We start from the raw sequence: 19,238 nt of genomic DNA on the forward strand, positions 1-19,238 counted from the left end.
GTGGGGTGATGGTGTCTGGGGTGTGAGCAGGTGACCGATTCCCTTAGAGACCAGAATTCTTGGATCCAAGTTAGCGGCCTGGGGCTTGCCTGGGAGCAAGGTGACACAGGGATGTAAAAAGCACACTCACAAGGGAGGCTGCCTGGGCTCTGCCTGATGAGCGTAGCACCTAAGTCAAATCACATGACTTCACTGAGCCTCAGTTTCCACACCTGGGAAAATGAAGGGAGTGAACTAGCGGACCTTTAAATCCTCCCACCTCTAACAGTCTGTAAAACTCATTTAACTTGAGTTTCAGTTTATTTACCTGTAAAAAACGTACACTGCTGCCTATTTCATATAGCTGTTGTTGAGTCTCCAGTACAATAAAGAATTCAGGCCAGGAACAGTGGCTCACGCCTGTAATCCCAGCACTTTGGGAGGCCGAGACAGGTGGATCACCTGAGGTCAGGAATTAGAGATCAGCTTGGCCAATATGGTGAAACTCCATCTCTACTAAAAATATAAAAATTAGCTGAGCATGGGGATGGGCGCCTGTAATCTCAGCTACTTGGAAAGCTGAGTCGAGAATGGCTTGAACCCCAGAGTCGGAGGTTGCAGTGAGCTTAGATCATGCCACTGCACTCCAGCCTGGGCAAAAGAGCAAGACTCTAAAAAAAAAAAAAAAAAACACACACGCACACAAAACAGAATTTAAAACACTTTGCAAACTAAGGCACTAGCTATCCTGAAAAAGGTTCTTAGCTCCACTCTCCTACCTGGGAACTGTCAGAGATAACCAAAGGCCTTGTGGAGGCCAATTCTTTCCCTTTCCCTCCCAGCTACAGGCATCCTCAAGTCCTCCCCTACTTGAAACTACAGGAAGGATGGTCCTGAGACAGAGAGTGTGTGACTCAGAGCTTACACAGTTCAAGGGGCAAGACAGGAACCAGACAGAACAAGTTTTGTCTGTTTATTTAAAAACAGAATATTGTTTATGTACAAATATGCACATATTTACACAAAATGTACATATTAGGATCTTAGATCTTCAGTCTCCGCATTCAAAGTACTAGGCTGGCTGAGGAACAAAGGATGGGAGCCTCTCCTTTAGGCCAGAAATCCAGCAGATTTCAGACTAAGAAGGGTTTTGGTACTGAATCTAGGTATTCTGCTGAGTGTATCTGGGTAGGCCAGCTAAAAATAAACCTCATAGAACTCCATCCCACACCCAGAGAAACATCCAGAAGAGCCTTGAATTAGTGATCCAGAAACCCAGAGTGAAAGGCGACGTTCTCACCCCCAGCACCTCTTTTACCTCACCTGAACTACTCTCTCAGTCTATAATCACTGCTCTCTCTCTCTCTCCCACACCACCATTGAACAGGAGCCTTGTCACCAAGTTCAAGCAACTCCCCAGGGTATCACAAACAACTATGGATGCAACTTTACCTTACCAACTTCAGCCTCACGAGGCTCACATCCCTAATTCCAGACTCCACCAGCTCTCAGGCGCCCTCCCAAGGGGATGCGCATAGAGATGCCTTAGAAGGAGCCCCTTTCACAATCACAGGAATTAACCCCCCTGGTGTTGTGGGGGGGGCTCACTTTAAGCAATCCCAGAAGTAAACATGTGATAATTTCATTTCTCTTATAAAGGATTCAAAGCAGGCACAGTGGTGTACACCTAAAGTCCCAGCTATTAGGGAGGCTGAGGCAAGAGGATTGCTTGAGTCCAGGAGTTCAAGGCCAGCCTGAGCAACATAGTGAGACCCCCCCCATCTCTAAAAAATAAAAATAAAAATAAATAAAAAATACAACTATTGGAAAGGGCAAGAAAAAAAAAAGAAAAAATTAAAAACAATTCGGAGCAGTATTCCTACAAGAAGCTCCCAGTGCAGGTTTATTTACAGAAAATATGTACATGCAGCAGGCCCAGAGGCCACCAGAGGGCAGAGGACTTCTTCCATAAGCCTCTGGCTGACCCAGGGACTGGCCGCTTCACACTTGTCCCCAGCGCTCCCAAGTGGCAGGAGGCAGGCTCCCTCACACCGGAGGCAGATCCAGCTCCAGCTCTGCCCGCACACCTGGGTCTGACCCACAGTCTCCACCTCTTGCCTCCAACCTCTGCATCATTAATACTGCTCTGGGGTCTGAAAAATATACCTGCTTTTTCAGGCAGAGGTCACATACAGCCACACACATGCCAAACGCCGATAGTGTTCCCCACACAGCCACTCAAACCCTGTGGCACAGACACCACAATTCACTTGACTGTGATCTGACAGCACAGTACACACCACGGACACAGTCGCCCCCACACACAGTCAGTGAACACTCACAGGCACGTGCACACGCACACACAGTGACCTGCACGCCTGGTGGGAGAGATTCAATCGGTGGAGACCTCCCGATGAACAGAAGGCTGGAGGTGAAGGTCGAACAGTCGGTGGGATGGGGAGCATGTTCCGCAAGAAATGGGGGTGTTTAAGGAGGCCCCCAAGATGAGCTAAAATCTCCCATGTCAACAGAAGGAGCCAGGCCTAGGGAAGGGAGGCAGGCCTGGGTCAGACCAGGTGTCCGCGCCCATTGATGTAGATGCCATTGCCCGTGGGCTTGGCCCGTAGGGTCCCATTCTCCTGAACAAAATGGTTCATGGCCTGTTTGATGCCTTCATCCTGATCTTCCTCCTCCTCGGCCCGCCCAGAGCCAGGAGACAGCAGTTCAGTCTGTGTTTCGATCTCCCTCACTGTTGTCAGCGTGGAGTAACTGCGGCCCTCGGGCTCTTCACTCTGGAGGCCAAGGGCAGAGGGCAGTCAGGAACCAAGGCAGGGTGGCTGGACATGGAGGGGCATGGCTGGGTCACGGTGGGTTCAGAGGCCAGGCATAAGCAGGGGGAATGGTTGCCTCAGAAGCATAGGGGCTCAGAGATGGGGGACCAGGAATGAGTGTTAGGCATGGGGATGGGGAGACAGGAGAACAAAGACGTAGCAGAGATGCGGTGCGGGGCTGCGTGAGCCAGGGCTACGGCGAGAGGGACTGGTGAGGGGGCTGCTGACGCACCATATCTGGGACCAGGACAGGGGCCTGAGGAGAGTGGTGGGGACACCGGTGGGGCCGGGGGCCTCACCATCACAGAGCAGCTACTGTTGTCCTTGAGACTATCAGGGTGGCCCTCGGCTCTCAGCCCTACACTCTCCTCCGGCTGCAGGGCCCAGACATGGGGGAGTTAGAACAGAGCTCAGTCTCTTCCCCTTTTGTCCTCCACCAGCCTCCTCCCTACTCGCCTGTCCCCCAACCCAGCAGGTCCATTCACTTCTGAAAACAAACATCTTCATTTCCCCACTGCCACCCCAAGCCCACCCTGGAAGCAGCACTGATGGTGGCTTCCCAGAGAAGGCCCTAGGCCAGTGCTGAAGGGGGCCTTCCAGAGCAGCCCTGGCAGACCCAAAGAAGCTCCACCCTCTCACCTCTACCCAGCCAGCCCCAGCTGCAAGTCAGCGCCTGACCCAGCAGAGAGCTGTGCTCCTGGTCTACAGAGGGGCCCAGGCACAAGCAGACCCCAGTGCCACCACACCCTGCACACATGCACCCAACCCTGGTGCTCACCTGGCTCCTGGGGTCCGTGTGATGGGAATGCAGCCTCCGAATGGAGTTCTCCCTGGTCAGGGTCAGCTCCTCCTCACTGGGAAAGACACAGCCTTGTCAGGAACTGAGGGCAGTGGCAGCCTCCCAAGGTGAGCCTAGTCTGGCCGAGCCCAGTGACACAGGCCTGGAGGGTGTGGGTGCCGTGCCGGCCCTGCATGTGTGTGGCTGCAGGTGGCAGTGTGGCTGGAGAGCATGTGCGTGCTGGGTGCGTGTGCATACTTGGTGATACTGGGACACACGGATCTGACCCTCACTCAGAGGGAAGGATTGAGAGCTCCATCTGTGCTCCAGACCCTGAGCTCTCAGCTCTAGAAAGACCCTGCCCACTTCTAGTCTGAAGCGCCTCAGTTTTCAGGCCACCCAGTCTCCTCGGTCCTGCCCCACCTCCTGCTATCTTCTTCTTTGTTCTCTGCTTAGTTCTCCCCACCCAGGAGTGGCCAGTACTCACTATTTCTGGGTCATCTGCTGGGCCTTGCGCCGATGGTATCGGGACATGAGGACCACCACCACCACCAGAAGGCAGAACAAGAGGGCGGCGATCACACCCACCACCACCACCGAGGCCGACACTAGGTCCACCTGCTTCCCAGAGTCTTCCTGGGGGTCTGCTGGAGACAGGCCACTGTCTGAGGTGGACGCCTGCGGCCACAACCCACCCCAGACCTCACAGCTCCCCCTAAAAACATCCCAAACCACACCTCAGTTTGACTCTCTGCAAAAGACACACAGTCCAGCCCCCTCTGAATAAACACTTTCCCAGTTCACTGTCTGTGCTGCTTCCTGCTGCCCCACCAAGCCCTTGGCCCAGGTCCCTTGTTTCTTCTGCCCCAGTGCTTACCAAGAACATCCACGGTGACCTGAGAATCCCTCGAGGAAAACTCATTGCTGACATGGCAGACGTAGATGCCACTGTGCTCAGTGGTCAATGGGGGAAAGCCCAAAGTGTCCCCATCCACTCGTACCCCACTGGGCAAAGGCCCATCCAGCCTGGAAAACAGGGAAGCTGAAGGGTGCTGGCCGGGAAGGGCTGAAGCCACCACCACCCAACGTGCCCAGACAGCTCTCCACCCTCCACCCCCATGACGTCACCCAGAGCCGCCAGCTGTTCCCACGGTACCCCTCCCTCTGCCAGGCAGGTCTAGGCAGAGGTCCCTTCTCCCTGCTGCCCAGCCTGACCTGGGCACCCCACACACACACCCAGGGAAGATCCACACGTGTGCCATCCCACATGCTTTCACAGGCATCACGTCATCCAGCACTGGGTACCAGGTACACACGTTATAAAGTTCACACAGGAGGACACCCCATTCATTGCTGGGTGCAGAGGTAATTGGAAAATGTGACTGCATGCTCCAACACCCGTGATGTCGCACGGCAGGACACATGAGCATAGCCCCAGGCACAAGGCCACATGCATGACTCATATGCTTACATGAGAACATGCCTGTCATGGGCTCACACACATGTGTACCCAACCTCTCCCTGACTCTCTAGCTATTTCAGGCCTTGGAGGAAGGCCAAGGGTGCCTTGAGGGAACTGGAGGTAGTGGGTGTTTTCCAGGTACTGCCAATATTGTGGTGGTTACAGGAGTGCTGGCTTAACAACAATTACAAAAAGACAGCTGTCTTGTGCACTTAACGCACTCACATAAATATATAAAATATTAATATCAAAATATTGTGTTATATTTCACAGTTTAAAAGTTAGACAAGGCTGGGCACGATGGCTCACACTTATAATTCCAGCACTTTGGGAGGCCAAGGCGGGTGGATCACCTGAGGTCAGGAGTTTGAGACCAGCGTGGTCAACTTGGTGAAAACCCATTTCTACTAAAAATACAAAAATTTAGCTAGGCATGCTGGCACACATCTGTAGTCCCAGCTGCTTGGGAGGCTGAGGCAGGTGAATCTCTTGAACCCAGGAGGCAGAGGTTGCAGTGAGCCAAGATTGCACCACTACACTCCAGCCTGGGCAATAGAGCTAGACTCCGTCTCAAATAAATAAATAAAAGACAAAAAATTTAAGGGCTTATCCATTTATTCCCTACTAATGACCATGTATCTTAAATTCCCTGGGCAGGCCAATAGTATTTGGTGACCATGTACATTCTTATATAACAAGTATAATAATGCAAGGGATCTGAACACATACCACAATTTATTTGGGGCTCAGAATATATTGTCCCATCCCATAGTGAGTATATCCTGGCCCTGAGAGGGAGGAGCGTAGTCTTCAGTTAGGCCTTCCCCGGGCTGGGGCCCTTACCGTGTCCAGTTGTATGAGGGAGGGGGCTGTCCTTCACTCAGGCATTTGAGCATAGCTCCTTCTCTGCCAACGTGCCACAGATTTTGGTCTTCAAGGCCCCTCACAGAGGCCTCAGCAAGGACTGGAGTGGGAGGTGGGAGAGGAAAGAATGGGAATGATGCCTTTGATCATGTGGTACCTCAGAGGGCCCTGCCCCCACCCCGCCCTGCCTGAAATATGCTCCCCTTGCCCTTCTCCATCCTACTCATCTGCTGCCAAACGTAGCTCAGCACCCCCACCCCACTGATGGCTCCTGGCCACACTGTTCCCTCCCCTCTCTAAGCTCAGTGAATCTATGTTGGTTTACCTGCACAGTGAGGCCGTAAGTCCCTCAAGGTAGTGATCCATCACACATTTTCTGGATGTCCTGTGGTGCCTAGCATAGTGCTAGTCACAGAACAGGTGCCCAATAAATGTTGCCTGATTCTTCAAAGGTGTAACAATCCTACTAGCTCATTCATTTATTCAACAAACATTTGTTGAGGACCTACTTTGAGCCAAATGCTGAAAACAGTCTTATCCCCTCCAGATGCTTGAAATCGAACACCGGAAAAACAATATCTACCATTTACCAAATGCCTTCAATGCGCTAAGCACTGTGCAAGTTGCTCTGCATTTAGTTTCTAATTCCCATAAAAACCTCTAAAGTTGGTATGAGTACAATTAATTATACTTATTTTGCTGATGAAGAAAATGAAGCCTAACAGGACTGAATGACAGCTGGGAAGTAGAACTAGGGCTTGTCTAAGTTTATCTGTCTCCAAACCCTAAACCAACATTTTACAAAGTGCTTTTCAATTCCGTGTTTATGGTTGATTTTCCCAACAACCCAGTGAAGCAGGGCAATCTCCTTTGTAAAGATAAGGACACAGAAGCTCAGAGAGGTCTATCATCTGGAATCGGGCTCCAGGTCTTCCACATTCGGACTAGTGCTCTCTCCCACACTGTAGCCTCCAAGACCCAGCCTGGTGTGGCTCAGGGACCTATGGTGTCTCACCCATCCGCTTAGAACCCCTTGGGCCTCCCTACCCAAGCATCCAAGTACTTACAGGACACGTGGAGGACGTGGGTGATCCTTTGGTCCTGGTTCAGGCCAGGATGGGACACCACACAGGTCAATGGCTGCCCATTCATGCTGCGGCTAGGCACCAGGTGGAACTCTGAGGTGACGGCGGCAGAGCGGGAGTGCTTGAAGGAACGGCTGGATGTGGTGCCTTTGACCTCCGTGTCCCAGGTCACACTGGGGGCTGGGCTGCCCTCAGCTGTGCAGGAGGCTGCCAGCGTCAGGCCCTGGCCCTCTTCCAGTGCTGGACCAGGATTCAGTGAGGGCAGGGGAGGCACTGCAGATGATGAAAGGCAGGAGTCACGGGTCTGCGAAACCCCTGTCAGGAGGCCCCGCTCATCCCATTTCAATCTTGCACAAGTACAAACTTTCAGGCCCCCTTTCCTTCTCCTGTTTAATGGAGACACAGATGAGTGGTAGAAATTCAGGTGACTTTGTATCCTTCTCCACTGTGTGAATTTTTTACAATCAACATGGGTCATTTTTAAAAATAAAATAATGAAGTAATTTAAAAACTAACCAGATATCATCTATGTAATAATATATAATAGCCACCATCTAGTAAGCACTTACTATGGGTCAACTATTATGCTAAATACTTTATAAGTGTTATCTCGAATTCTGTCAACAAACAGTGAGTTTGGTATTATTATCTCTATTTTCCAGATGAGGAAACCAAAGCTCAAGGCAGCTAAGTGACTTGTCTCAGATCAGCTATTAGGTGAGAAAGTCTAGATTTACACTTGGTGGTGGTGGTTGTTGTTTTTAACTCCAAGGCTGATGTTATTAACTTATATATGAAAAGAGAAATAATTAAAACCTTTATTTTATTTACTTATTTATTTGAGAGAGTCGCCTTCTATTGCCCAGGCTGGAGTGCAGCAGCAAATCTGGGCTCACTGCAACCTCCACCTCCTGGGTTCAAACGATTCCCCTGCCTCAGCCTCTGGAGTAGCTGGGATTGCAGGTGTGTGCCACCATGCCTGGCTAGTTTTTGTATTTTTAGTAGAGATGGGGTTTCACTGTGTTGGCCAGGTGTTTCTTGAACTGCTGACCTCAAGTGACCTGCCCACCTCTGCCTCCCAAAGTGCTGGGATTACAGGTGTGAGCCATCACGCCCAGCCAAAAACCTTTATTTTTCTCTTCAAAACATTAACACAGAATGGAAAAGACTTAACTTGACCATAAGTCCAGGGTTGGCCACAAGTCCCCACAATACAAAGCGGTGGTTTAAAAAGTGGTTATGATCTCAGACCACATTCACTGAAGGTCCATATCAAGGAAGGTGTCAGCCCCACTGGTGGCCTATGGCCACACCATAGCTGGGCCTGTGTCTACAACCGGGATCCACATTGAAAAAACCCCATGGAGCCCAGAATGGTGAGGGAGGCTTTGAAACTGTCTTTGGTGGAACTGTGGCAGCAACCTGTAAGTTTAGCTTGGAGAAGAGGAGATTTGGGCGGGGCATGACAAAGAGCCCTCTGCTTTGGAAAGGTTGTTGTGAAGGCAGCCAGTGCCATATTGCCATATTGCCACAGGGCAAAAGTAACAGAGAGGGAGTTTCTTTTCTTTTTCTTTCTTTTTTTTTTTTTTTAAGAAAAAAAAAGGAGTGAAGGAAAGGAAGAAAGAGGAAGAAAAAGAGGGAGAGAGAACGGGAATGTAGCTTTATTCTAAAAATGGGTATTAATAATGGCCAGAGAGGGAGTTTCAAGTCGTTGGAAGAAAGAACTTCCTAATAAATGTATTCTTCCCCAGTTTTTGGAGTTACTTGGAGAGAATTTCTGGACTGGGTGCAAGGATAGCTGGCTGAAGCTTCCTCACCCGTACAGAACCCTACCTTTTTTTGGGCCAGGGGTAGGGTGGAGGACGGAGTCTCGCTCTGTAGCCCAGGCTGGAGTGCAGTGGTGCGATCTCTGCTCACTGCAACCTCCGCCTCCCGAGTCCCAGTTCAAGCAATTCTCCTGCCTCAATCTCTCAAGTGACTGGGATTACAGGCACGCGTCACCATGCCCAGCCAATTTTTGTAGAGATGGGGTTTCACCATGTTGGCCAGACTGGTCTTGAACTCCTGACCTCGTGATCCACCCGCCTCGGCCTCCCAAAGTGCTGGGATTACAGGCTTGAGCCACCGTGCCCGGCTGAGGACGCTACTTTTTATTCCTGTTCTACCTCTGCCCCATTCATCTCTGCAGTTCCCATCTCTGCTTCCGCCTGCCTCCAGCTTTTCCCCTCCGAGACCCCCAGCCTTGAGTCCTGGTGTCTCTGCATCACAGCAGCCCAGACCATACCCAGAGAGCCCCACTTACCCAGCACTCGGAGCCGCAGCCGCGCTTGGAAGCTGCCAGCGGGGAAGGTGCTGACCCGGCACTCGTACTCGCCCTCGTCCGCCTGCACTGCGTTGCGCAGGAGCACCGAGCCGTCCAGGGGGTTGCGTGGGGGCGGCGGCTGCTCCACGCGGCCCTCGTAAGCCGGGCTCACATGAAGCCCGTATTTGGAGTGCAGTAGCGCTAGCTCCTGGGCGCCTTCGCCCGTGTCCACCCGAGCCCACGCCACCTGCCCCACCTGCTCGCCGGAGTCCCCTCGATAGACGCAGGGCAGTTTTGCGTCCTGGCCCAGGACCACAGTCACCACGTCCAAAGTCTCCAGCTCACCCGCTGAGCACCCGCCTGCAAGGGTCAGAAAGGAACGGCCACGATTAGGGGTGCTGCCAGAGCTGGGGGAGCAGAGTCATAATGATAATGACAGCAAAGGCAGCCGGAACTCCTGGAGCATTTTGTGCTTGCAAAGCGCATTCAGTTCATTACCTTATTAAATCTACAAAACATTCCCAAGAGGTATGCGTTATTATCACCATTTAACAGATGAGGAAACTGAGACCCAGGGAGAGGAAGTGGCTTGCCTAAGGCCACACAGACCATTTATGGAAGACTCACACCCTCTTGCAGCTTAGGGTTGGATCCTGAGCAATTGCAAGGTGGAAGGCTGTAACAGGACAGGAGACCCAGCCTCTGCCCTCAGGGAGCTCACAGTCATCAGGGAAGTGGGATTTATACACGAAGCAGCAGGGAAAGCCATACACAAACTTTCAGAGGAGGTTCAACCTACCAACCAGGAAAAAGTGGATAGTTTCAGAAAGTGTGGCTGGGAGCCACAGCAAGAACCAAAAACTGTTGGTATCTGGATGGGGCACATCTTATGGGAAGGGTCTATCCAGTAGGCCCTTTGGAACATTCTTTTCATGGCTTGAAGATGAGAGACCTGGATTCCCATCGTGCAGGAAGTATTCCAAGTGGGAGGAAAGACATGAACCAAGGCTCAGAGGCAGGAATGAGCAAGCCACTAAAGACAGAAAGGGCCCAGAGAGATGAGGTCAGGGCAGACGCACAGCAACGGGGTCAGAATGGTAAGCCCAAAGCGGAGGACAAGGGACAAAGAGCTAGTACAAAGGGCTAGTATTTTTCATATTAATGACGCCTTCAGAAATTCTGGAATGAGAGAGGTCCATCATGTTACCTTATCTGTAAATAAGGATCCAGTCCCTGCTCTCATGTGGCTTGAGATCTGCTCAGGAGCAAAAGATACATATAGAGACACATATGGAAACGTGTGTCTGTCTGATTTAGTGCTCAGGGGTGTGTTACAGGCTAACTGTGGGATGGGGCAATCACTATGGGACTGAATCCTTTGGGAAGGCCCCATGCATGAGCTGGATAGGCCCAGGAGGGAGAGAGACCTAGAAAGGCATTCTAAGTCAGGCACCACCGTGAGCAAACACCAAGGAGAGGGAGAAGATGACTTGTTCAGAAACCAAAGAGGAGAGGACCCAACCTAAGACAGGGTGTGTGTATTGAGCGAGCGTGAAAATATGATTGGGGCAGGGTGGGGCCAAATCACCGGGGAACTTCCACACCAGCAAGGGAATTCAGACTTGGTCAAGAGGAAATGGGGAGTCACTGAAGGTTCCTTAGCCAGGGAGTGCCGTGAGCAAGTGGTGAGGGGGCAGGCAGTCACTGAAGACTGCAGCTGCAGCCCGGGCCCAGTAGTGCTAGGGTGGAGAGGAACGGACAGCTTTGAGGGGGAGATTTGACAGGGATTTGGTCACTCACTAGAAAGAGAGGTGAAGGAGACGAAAGACTCGAAGACAGAGCCTCAATTTCTAGGATGAGTAACTTACGAGGGAGACAGGGCCTGAGGATGTTCATTGTTGGGAAGAAATAAATTTGGAGTCATGGAATCAAAAGTGAAATATGGGGCCTGGGGCCTGGGGCCTGGGGCAGAGCAGAGGGACAGGTGGGGATGGCAGGAGCTCCTTGCCTTGGAATGTGTGCCCCAGCAACTCCCAACAGTGTGCTGTCCCTGCCTCTGCCCAGCACACCACACCCCTTGTTTTTCCTCACTTCTGCCCGCATCTACCCCCTGCCTGGAATGCCCTCCTCCCTACGTCTGGCAGCTCCTACTCATCCTTTAAGACTTTGCTTAGCCATCATTTCCTGCAGGAGTCCTCTCTCCTCCCACCCCCACCTCAGGCAGCACCTCAGGTGCCCTTCCTCTGTGCTCCCCAGCACCCTGCCTTTACTTCTGTCGCAGCTCTTTATCTCTATTTTCTGGGTCTCACATCACATGCGAAGCATTGTTTCTGACTTAGTGCTCAGTGGTATGTGGGTTCTGTCAACATTTATTGACCGACTGAATGAATGAACAAGCAAATTAATAAATGAGAGAGACAGAAGGAAAGTGTAGAATGAGGAGGAACAGGTTGGGCACAATGGCTTACGCCTTCAATCACAGCACTTTGAGAAGCTGAGGCAGGCAGATCACCTGAGGTCAGGAGTTTGAGGCCATCCTGGCCAACATGGTGAAACCCTGTCTCTACTAAAAATGCAAAAAGTAGCTGGGCATGGTGGCACACACCTGTTGCTCCAGCTACTCCAGAGGCTGAGGCAGGAGAATTGGTGAACCTAGGAGGTGGAGGTTGCAGTGAGCTGAGATCATGCCACTGCACTTCAGCTTGGGCAACAAAGTGAGATGCCATCCTACAAAAAAAAAAAAAAAGAGGAGGAACAAGCATTGGGCTGGGCAGGGAGGGAGCGCATTGACATGGTAACCTTGGGGCGGAGGCAGGATAGGCTGGGCTGGCTAATTAGCTTCACTGCCAAAGGGAGCACCTCCAGACTGGACAGAGGAAAAAAACAGGGATGGAAGGAGGCAGGCATGGAGGCAGGAGGAAATGAAGCCCCACTGGCAGGGATCAGAGGGTTTTAGTGAGGCAGCGCATAGAGCGCAGGAGGGGTTCTGTGGCCCTGCTGCCAGGACAGGGAAGAAGGATGCTGTTGGGTGCTGGGAGGGCCCAGATGGGACAGGACAGACCTGCAGGGCCAGATACCAGGGCCCTGACCTGCTTAAGCTGATGTTGGTCCCACCCAGCCCAGGCTGGGAGTCCAGCTAACCACCCGCACCCCTCCCAGGCTTCTACTCCTGCACTGGAGAGAACAGGGCTGCCAGGAAGGGCTGCAAGGGGATCTCCAGCACAACACATCTTCTGCTTCAATGTCTGTGCAGGTCACAAGGATCCCAAGACCTGCCCCATTGGGACACTCAAACCCTTCTAAAGACTGTTTCTGAGACAATGTCAGATGGCATATTTTCCATCCCTATTCCTATACTAGCCAACCATCTGCTCTCTCCCCACCAGTAATCACCTACATTTCCCTTGGAAAATACCTTCTTGGGGCACAGCAGGCGTTAGGTATCCAGTGCATGCCCGAATCGCGATCCTCCATGTTCTCACCTGTGAGTCCACGATCCCACCCCTAGGGGACAAACTGAAACTTTGCAGATGAGGAACCCAGTAAAACAGGAAATTCCCTTCTGGGTATCTCCCACAGATCCTCATTGTTCTAAATCCACTATTTAGGAGCATCTCAGCCTGAGGCAACACCCTCCTCCAGTTGCGTACCCCCCTACCACCCTAGGGTACAAGAGGAGAGAAAACAGAATTTGGGCTCTAGAATCCCTGTCCCTGGCTAAGCAGACCCAGGAGTCCAGGCTTCCAGGCCAGGGCAGGCCAGGACTGCCTCCTCCTCTCCTCCACCCAGTGTCAGCCTGGCGTCAGCATGATGATGTCATCAGACCAAAGGAGACACATTGCCTGCCTGGTAAGTTCACCTTGAGGGCATGTGGTGGCCAGGCCAGGCCAAGCCCACGGACCCTTCTGTTGCAAATTGTTTGCTGAGGCTGGTGGACTCTGGCTGGTTGGGCACTCCTCCCTCTGACCCTCCCACCCCACCTCCCTGGAGCACCAGGACGCTGGTCAGGAGCCTTGGTGACTCAGAAGCTGCAGCACAGCAGCAAGCCTAGCCACAGCCACCACCACCTTGCGCAAGGGAGAGAACAGGCCCAACTGGCCAGACGGGATCCCTGCCCTTGGCCTCCCCCACCCCGGCCAGGCCCCCACGGGCCTCTTTAGAGCTCAGCCCTTTGTGTACCCCGCCCGCTCCCAGACAGGCCCTCCATTCCTGGTTTGGGCTGGCTGGCTGTTCCGCACCCTATGCCTGGGTCCCAACTTTCCTTTCAGTGTGAGCCTGGCCTCTGATCTCAGGAGGGGAAACTGAGGCTGACACTTGCCAATACCCAGCCATCAAGAGCATCTTTAAGGAAGTGTCTTTTCTTTATGAGGGGCCTTTCTCCATCAGTATCCCCTGTTGGTACTTACAAGGGTAAATGTAGGGGTCCCAAAAGTGGGTCTCTGACAAGGAGGAAGAGAGTATGAGTCTTTTGTGTATGGGGATCTGTGGCTGAGAGCCTGGCCAGTCTTAGCGCTGGTTCACACCCATGTGAAGCTATCTCCTTGCATAAACTGGTGGGTGTTTGGCACATATACGTGTTCATGTCTTCTCTTAAGGACATAGCCATACTTGTCTGTGTCCAGAGGAAAGAGCTATGTATGAGTATGTGAGAACGTGTGTGCACACACCATTCCGTGTGCACGTCACACCCTCTGTATGCACGCAGCGCATTCTTGTCTCGCGGAACTCTGCACATATAGTAAATATTTTGCTGTCAGTTTATCTTGGCTTTCACATATGTCTCTGTCTCAGCTGCCCTTGGTCAGTGGCATGTGGCTCTGAGCCTTCACCTCTGCATGCCTGGAATGTCACCCCCAGCATCCCTCCCCACCTCACCCCAAGACTTGAGGAAAGATTCATCTCAGGCTCAAGGTGGAAGTACCCAGAGATGAGGTCACTGTCCCTCCAGGTGATGGGAACTTGCCATTAAGGGCTCCCCAGCAGAACAAAACAAGTGCTTGCTCTGCCCTTGCTCCTCAGGTTCCTAATAAAAGGACTCCCACCCTTCTCACCACTACCCCCAGCCACTCCCCTGGGCCCTCAGCAGCTCTGGCCCCCCAAGGAGGCCTCTCCCTGGGAATCTCTGTCAGGACTCTGCTGCTGCCACCACCAGAAAAACCAGCTCTGGCTGCAGGCCTGGGTAAGGGTTGTCTGGTGTGGTTTTGGGGGGAGTGGGGGGAATCCTGCCTCAGGCTAGGGGGAGGGGTCCAAGCTGTCTAGGGTCTCAGGCTCCTTTGTTAACTCCTGCCTCCCCTTACCCCACAGCAACAGCCTCTACCCAAGAGCTGGAGTATGTGGCTGAGTTTGGGGTGAGAAGGGACCCGGGAGGGACACACAGAAGCTCCCCATCCAGGACAGGTGACATGCACAGCCCAGCAAACCCTTTTCCATCCACTCTTTCCCCCATGACCTTGGCCTTGGAGTGCTAAGGAACTTTAGAAACCAGAAGATTCCCTCTCTGCCTTCATCCACCTCCCTCAGTTACCCCCCATTGTCCTAAGCCCCCCAGCTTAGTGAGAGCTTCCCAGCCTGGGCAAAATGCCCACCCACAGATTAGTGTCTGGGGAGGGGGGCCACACAATCACAAAGGGAGATGAGAACAATGGGGAGGACAGGCCTTGAGGCAGCCCCAGCTCTGGCCCAGACACAGCTCCCAGCACACAGATAAGTCCCCTAAACCCCCAGGAGCCAGAGTCTGAGCCTGGCTGAGTCACCACAACAGCCACACTGTGGGTGGGAGACCCAGCATTCAGTTTCTCCCAAACTCCTGGGATCCTAGCCTCTGCTCCATACCGCCTCTCCACCCACTGTAGCCAGGTCTGCCCCTCCCAAGTCACAGCCTCAACTCCAACTCTCAGGAAACACTAAATTTAGAGGGAAGCGGGTGGGGGTGGCCAGAAAATGATGAGAAAAGCTCTTGAGGCCACAGGCTGCCTGTCCTAGTGAAAGAATGGCCCCAGCCGCCCTCTCCACAGCCTTCCTCCAGGAGGCACGGCAGATGCCTCCCCAGTTCTGAACTTCACCTCCTCTTGTTTTTTTTTTTGACACAGAGTCTCACTGTCACCCAAGCTGGAGTGCAGTGGTGTGACCACTTCACATCACCGCCATCCCTTCTCTCTGCCTAGACTTCGGTCAGAGCAAAGGTAAATTTTTAGAGGCAAGAACATCCAATCATCCTCTCCTCACTGGGTTTGTGCCCCAAAGCAGCTAATCCCCCATTCACTTTGCCTAGAGGAGCCCTGGATCCTGAGGCTCTGGTCTGCCTGATGGAATCATGAACTCTAAGCTCCTCACCGCCATCTCTAGCTGTGGCCCATCTTCCTTAAACACTAGGGTGGGAACAAGGTCACCGGGGTCACAGGGCTTCCCTGGGATTCTCCCCGTTCTCACCACCTCCCTTGCTGGCTTCCCCAGGTTTGGGTAGGTCCTACAGGAAAGGGCCTGCCCCCCCTTTGTAAACAGGAGTAGAAAGGATGGGCCCCTCCTTTTCTAGGAAACTAACCTTAGACAGAAAGCTGATCCTAACCCCAAGAAGGCAGACCTCAGAATTCAGAGCACCACTGGCCCTCTGGTCCTGCAGGGTTCCTGAACCCAGACAAAGAGCTGGGGACTAGGATCCTAATGGGGGAGGGGTGTCTCATGGATTTGGGTCCCTCAGCCCCAGGGCAAGAGATGGGGGAGGGAGAAGGGAGGAGACCTCACCCGGAAACTTATCCCTTTAAGGAGAGACAAAGAGCTGTGGTGCTGAGGCACCTCCCAAGCCTGGGCTCCTTTCCCTGACAGGGGTGGGGCAGGGCCCTGGGGCTCAGAGCTCCTAGGGCCCAGGATTTGGCCCAGGATTTGGGTGGGGGGTGAATTTGCAGTAGGGCCAGGAAGGCAGTATCCTGGGGAAAGGTACTCTGGTACCCTCTGAGAGACAGGCCGAGAACCCTTCCCCGCTTCTATCTCCACAGCCAGAGCCGGTGGCTCTTCCAACACCCCAGCACCCTGCTTCAGCCAGGGCTGGACCATCATAGAGTCATTGTATTACAGAGCTGGAAGGCCAGTAGAGATCATCTTGGTCTACTGAAGTCTGGTTTTGTAGCTGCCCAAGGTAACCAAACAGATTAATAGCAGAAACAGGACATAGACCCAAGACTCCTGACTTCCCAGTCCAAGGATTCCTCAGAGACATGAAACATTCCAGGTTCCTAGGAGCTCTTAAGGAGATGTCCACACACAGAAGAGCCAGAATGGTGGTGGTAGTGGAGGTGGGACCATCTGATCCTCAGGCTGGAAGTCTCCAGACCCCAAAGCAACCTCATTTCTGTGCAGATGATAGCTTCAGCAGTAGCAGAGTGGCCTCCTACCAGGTTCCAACTTCGTGGGGCAAGCTGGGGCCAGGCTTTCTTCCTTCCTGTCAGGCATTGCATGGGGTCTAACTAGAAGTGGGTCTCCTTTCCTCTTCCCTTGGCTTCTCTTAGTAAGAACAGTTTTTCCTTCATGGAAAAGGAAGGCAAGGACCATGTGATGCATTCACCACTGCATCTCCAGCATCTAGTATCCAGGCTGTACCCAGTGTTCACTCAAATGTACTATTCTTCAATGAACTCTTGAGTCAGAAGACCAAGTCACTAACCCTCGTTATGCTCCAAACACAGAGCAGAGGTAATCAGGGATCCCAGACATAGTGACCCAGGCTGGGGACTGGGAGGGAACATGAAGGGGAAGGGCTACTGGCTTTTCTGGAGACACTGCTGGAAGCTGGGGGTGGGAGAGAGAGATTGGCCCCTCAGTTCAGAGTCACAGGAAAGGTGTTCGTGTGCATGCATGCGTGTGTCTACTTCTAACATTGAGTAATCTTGCAGATCTCACTTGCCCTACCGTTTTTTCATCTGTACAATGAGAGAGTTGAAGTGGTGATCTCTCTGATCTCTTCCAAGTCCTGAGATCGCATGACTCCTCTCTTTAGGTGTGGGTAGATCCCACAGGAAAGTGCCTGCTGGGTTCCCTGACTGCAGCAACTAGGCCCCACCTTTTTGCCTTAAACAAGTGAGAAGGGCTTATCTGGAAGATGGGAATTAAAACACAGATGGTAGGGGACTGTGAGGGGATGGCAGGGGGAGAGCTCAGTATCCTGTGACTAGAGGCTGGGCCCATGACCTATTTATTGTAAAGTCAGAGTGGGGCCAGGAGCGGTGGCTCATGCCTGTAATCCCAGCACTTTGGGAAGTCAAGGTGGGCAGATCATGAGGTCAGGAGTTCAAGACCATTGTGGTCAACATGGTGAAACCCTGTCTCTACTAAAAAGAATACAAAAATTAGCTGGGCGTGGTGGCACAAGCCTGTAATCCCAGCTACTCAGGAGGCTGAGGCAGGAGAATCGCTTGAACCCGAGAGGCGGTGGTAGCAGTGAGCTGAGATCATGCCATTGCACTCCAGCCTGAGCGACAGAGTAAGAATCCATCTCAAAAAAAAAAAAAAAAGAAAAAGAAAGCAGAATGGGAGCAGCCCATACCTTCACCAACCCACATATCTAGGCCTTATTACCCTCCTGAGAGCTCCAGCTGGAGACGGAGGTAGGGAAATCACTGCTAGATCTTGCTGGGCAACTGAGGCTCTCTCACTACTGCTCCTGGGGCTGATAATCAAACTGTGCTGTTCAGATCAGGCCCCATCTTTTGAAGGAGAAAGATTTCTCAGTTACTCATTACCTTAGGAACAGCCTATGGAATCCCACTGAGGTCTCACTGTGCACACACGCTCTCCTCCACTCTGAAGATTATACATTCTGAGAATTCATATTTGCTCTATATACATTAGACAGGCGGGAGGTGAGGAGTAATACAAGGCATCTAGTTCGACAATGGGGTACCAGGAGATGAACAAAAGAGAACTACACCCGAGCCAGAAGGTTTCCCACCTTAGACCCCCACCCATCTAAACCCCCTCATTACCACCCTGGCACCTAATACTGTGCCCAGAAAAAGGGAGGGGCCAGAGTGACAGACGTTCTCAGCTCTCCCATAGTCCCCAACAGGTGCCCCAGTCCTGGTGTTCTAGATCATTATGGAGAGAAGAGAAGGAAATAGAAATCCCCCAACTACTCTCTGGGCATCAGGCTTCCTGCACCCTGATGACTACAGAGACCAGCTGAGCCCTGAGTCAGTCCCAGTTCCAGGCAGCCGTTCCAGAGCCCAGCGGGTAGGCCAAGGCACCTCTGGAAACCCTGGGGTGAACAGGATCCTCACAATTCCCACCTCCCTGCCCACCTGCACTGGGTCACCACATCTATTCCCCAAGACAGCTCAGGCCTAGGCAAGGCAGAGGTGTCAGGGATCCCAAACATAGTGACCTGGCCTCAGGGCTGGGAGGAAACATGAAGTGGAAGGACTCTACTGGCTTTTCTGTGGGCACTGCTGGAAGCTGGCACTGGGAGAGAGAGACTGGCTCTGAGTTCAGAGTCGAAGGAAGGAGAATGTTTGTGTGCGTGCGTGTGTGTCTATGTGTTTGTGCATGTGTGTCAGTGCCGGGTTGGGCTCAGAAGCAAGTGTCCTGATGGTTCAGGCAAGTCTTACCTGTAAACGATGCCAGCAGCAGCAGCAGCAGCAGCAGCCCAGCTTCAGGCCCCCAAATCTTGGCTCCCAGGGACAGGGGCATGGCTGAAAGGCAGACTGCTCAGTGTTTCTGAAGTTCCACTGAGATCTCCCTGGGAGCCGCTGCGGACTTGAATAAGGAACTGACCCAGAAGGCAGGAAGCTGCAGAGTTCTTGCCTCTCTCACTTGGGTCTCCACTAGGGGACACGGCCCCGGCCCTGTTCTACCCACCCAGCCGTAGCTACCCCCAAGAAGCCGTGATCGGGAGCTCCGAGCTCCCCCAGAGCTGCTTCCCACGCCGTGGCCAACAACGATGGCAGAA

The 19,238-nt window shown here is 52.6% G+C and overlaps 1 protein-coding gene across 4 annotated transcripts; it reads right to left on the reverse strand.

Moving 5' to 3' along the window:
• Positions 1-939: 939 nt before the first annotated feature.
• NECTIN4 (nectin cell adhesion molecule 4) lies at positions 940-19,234 on the reverse strand. 4 transcript variants are annotated; one of them, XM_003735162.7, is made up of 9 exons: positions 18,898-19,234; positions 9,302-9,661; positions 6,982-7,272; positions 5,894-6,014; positions 4,466-4,614; positions 4,076-4,232; positions 3,589-3,664; positions 3,110-3,184; positions 940-2,771 (listed from the first exon to the last, which is right to left on the reverse strand). In XM_003735162.7, the coding sequence occupies exons 1-9, from the start codon at positions 18,977-18,979 to the stop codon at positions 2,547-2,549; spliced, it is 1,536 nt and encodes a 511-aa protein (XP_003735210.3). In that variant the 5' UTR covers positions 18,980-19,234; the 3' UTR covers positions 940-2,546. The 4 variants fall into 4 exon arrangements, with proteins under 4 accessions (XP_003735210.3, XP_035135302.2, XP_078212243.1 ...); XM_035279411.3 differs by having other exon boundaries at positions 4,076-4,235; XM_078356117.1 differs by lacking the exon at positions 18,898-19,234 and adding an exon at positions 12,717-13,067 and having other exon boundaries at positions 4,076-4,235.
• Positions 19,235-19,238: the final 4 nt, after the last annotated feature.

The sequence above is a fragment of the Callithrix jacchus genome, chromosome 18 (genome assembly GCF_049354715.1).
Source record: "Callithrix jacchus isolate 240 chromosome 18, calJac240_pri, whole genome shotgun sequence".
In the NCBI taxonomy this organism is placed as follows: domain Eukaryota; kingdom Metazoa; phylum Chordata; class Mammalia; order Primates; family Cebidae; genus Callithrix; species Callithrix jacchus.

What these genes read in the sequence shown, in the direction of transcription:
- NECTIN4 (XM_078356117.1), bottom strand. Translation starts at nt 12,915, where the DNA reads ATGCTCCTAAATAGTGGATTTAGAACAATGAGGATCTGTGGGAGATAC. An exon ending in GGTCACCGTGGATGTTCTTG is followed by an intron (nt 4,236 to 4,465) that starts GTAAGCACTGGG and finishes GCCTGTCTCCAG; the next exon opens with CAGACCCCCAGGAAGACTCT. An exon ending in CAGCAGATGACCCAGAAATA is followed by an intron (nt 3,665 to 4,075) that starts GTGAGTACTGGC and finishes TGTCTTTCCCAG; the next exon opens with TGAGGAGGAGCTGACCCTGA.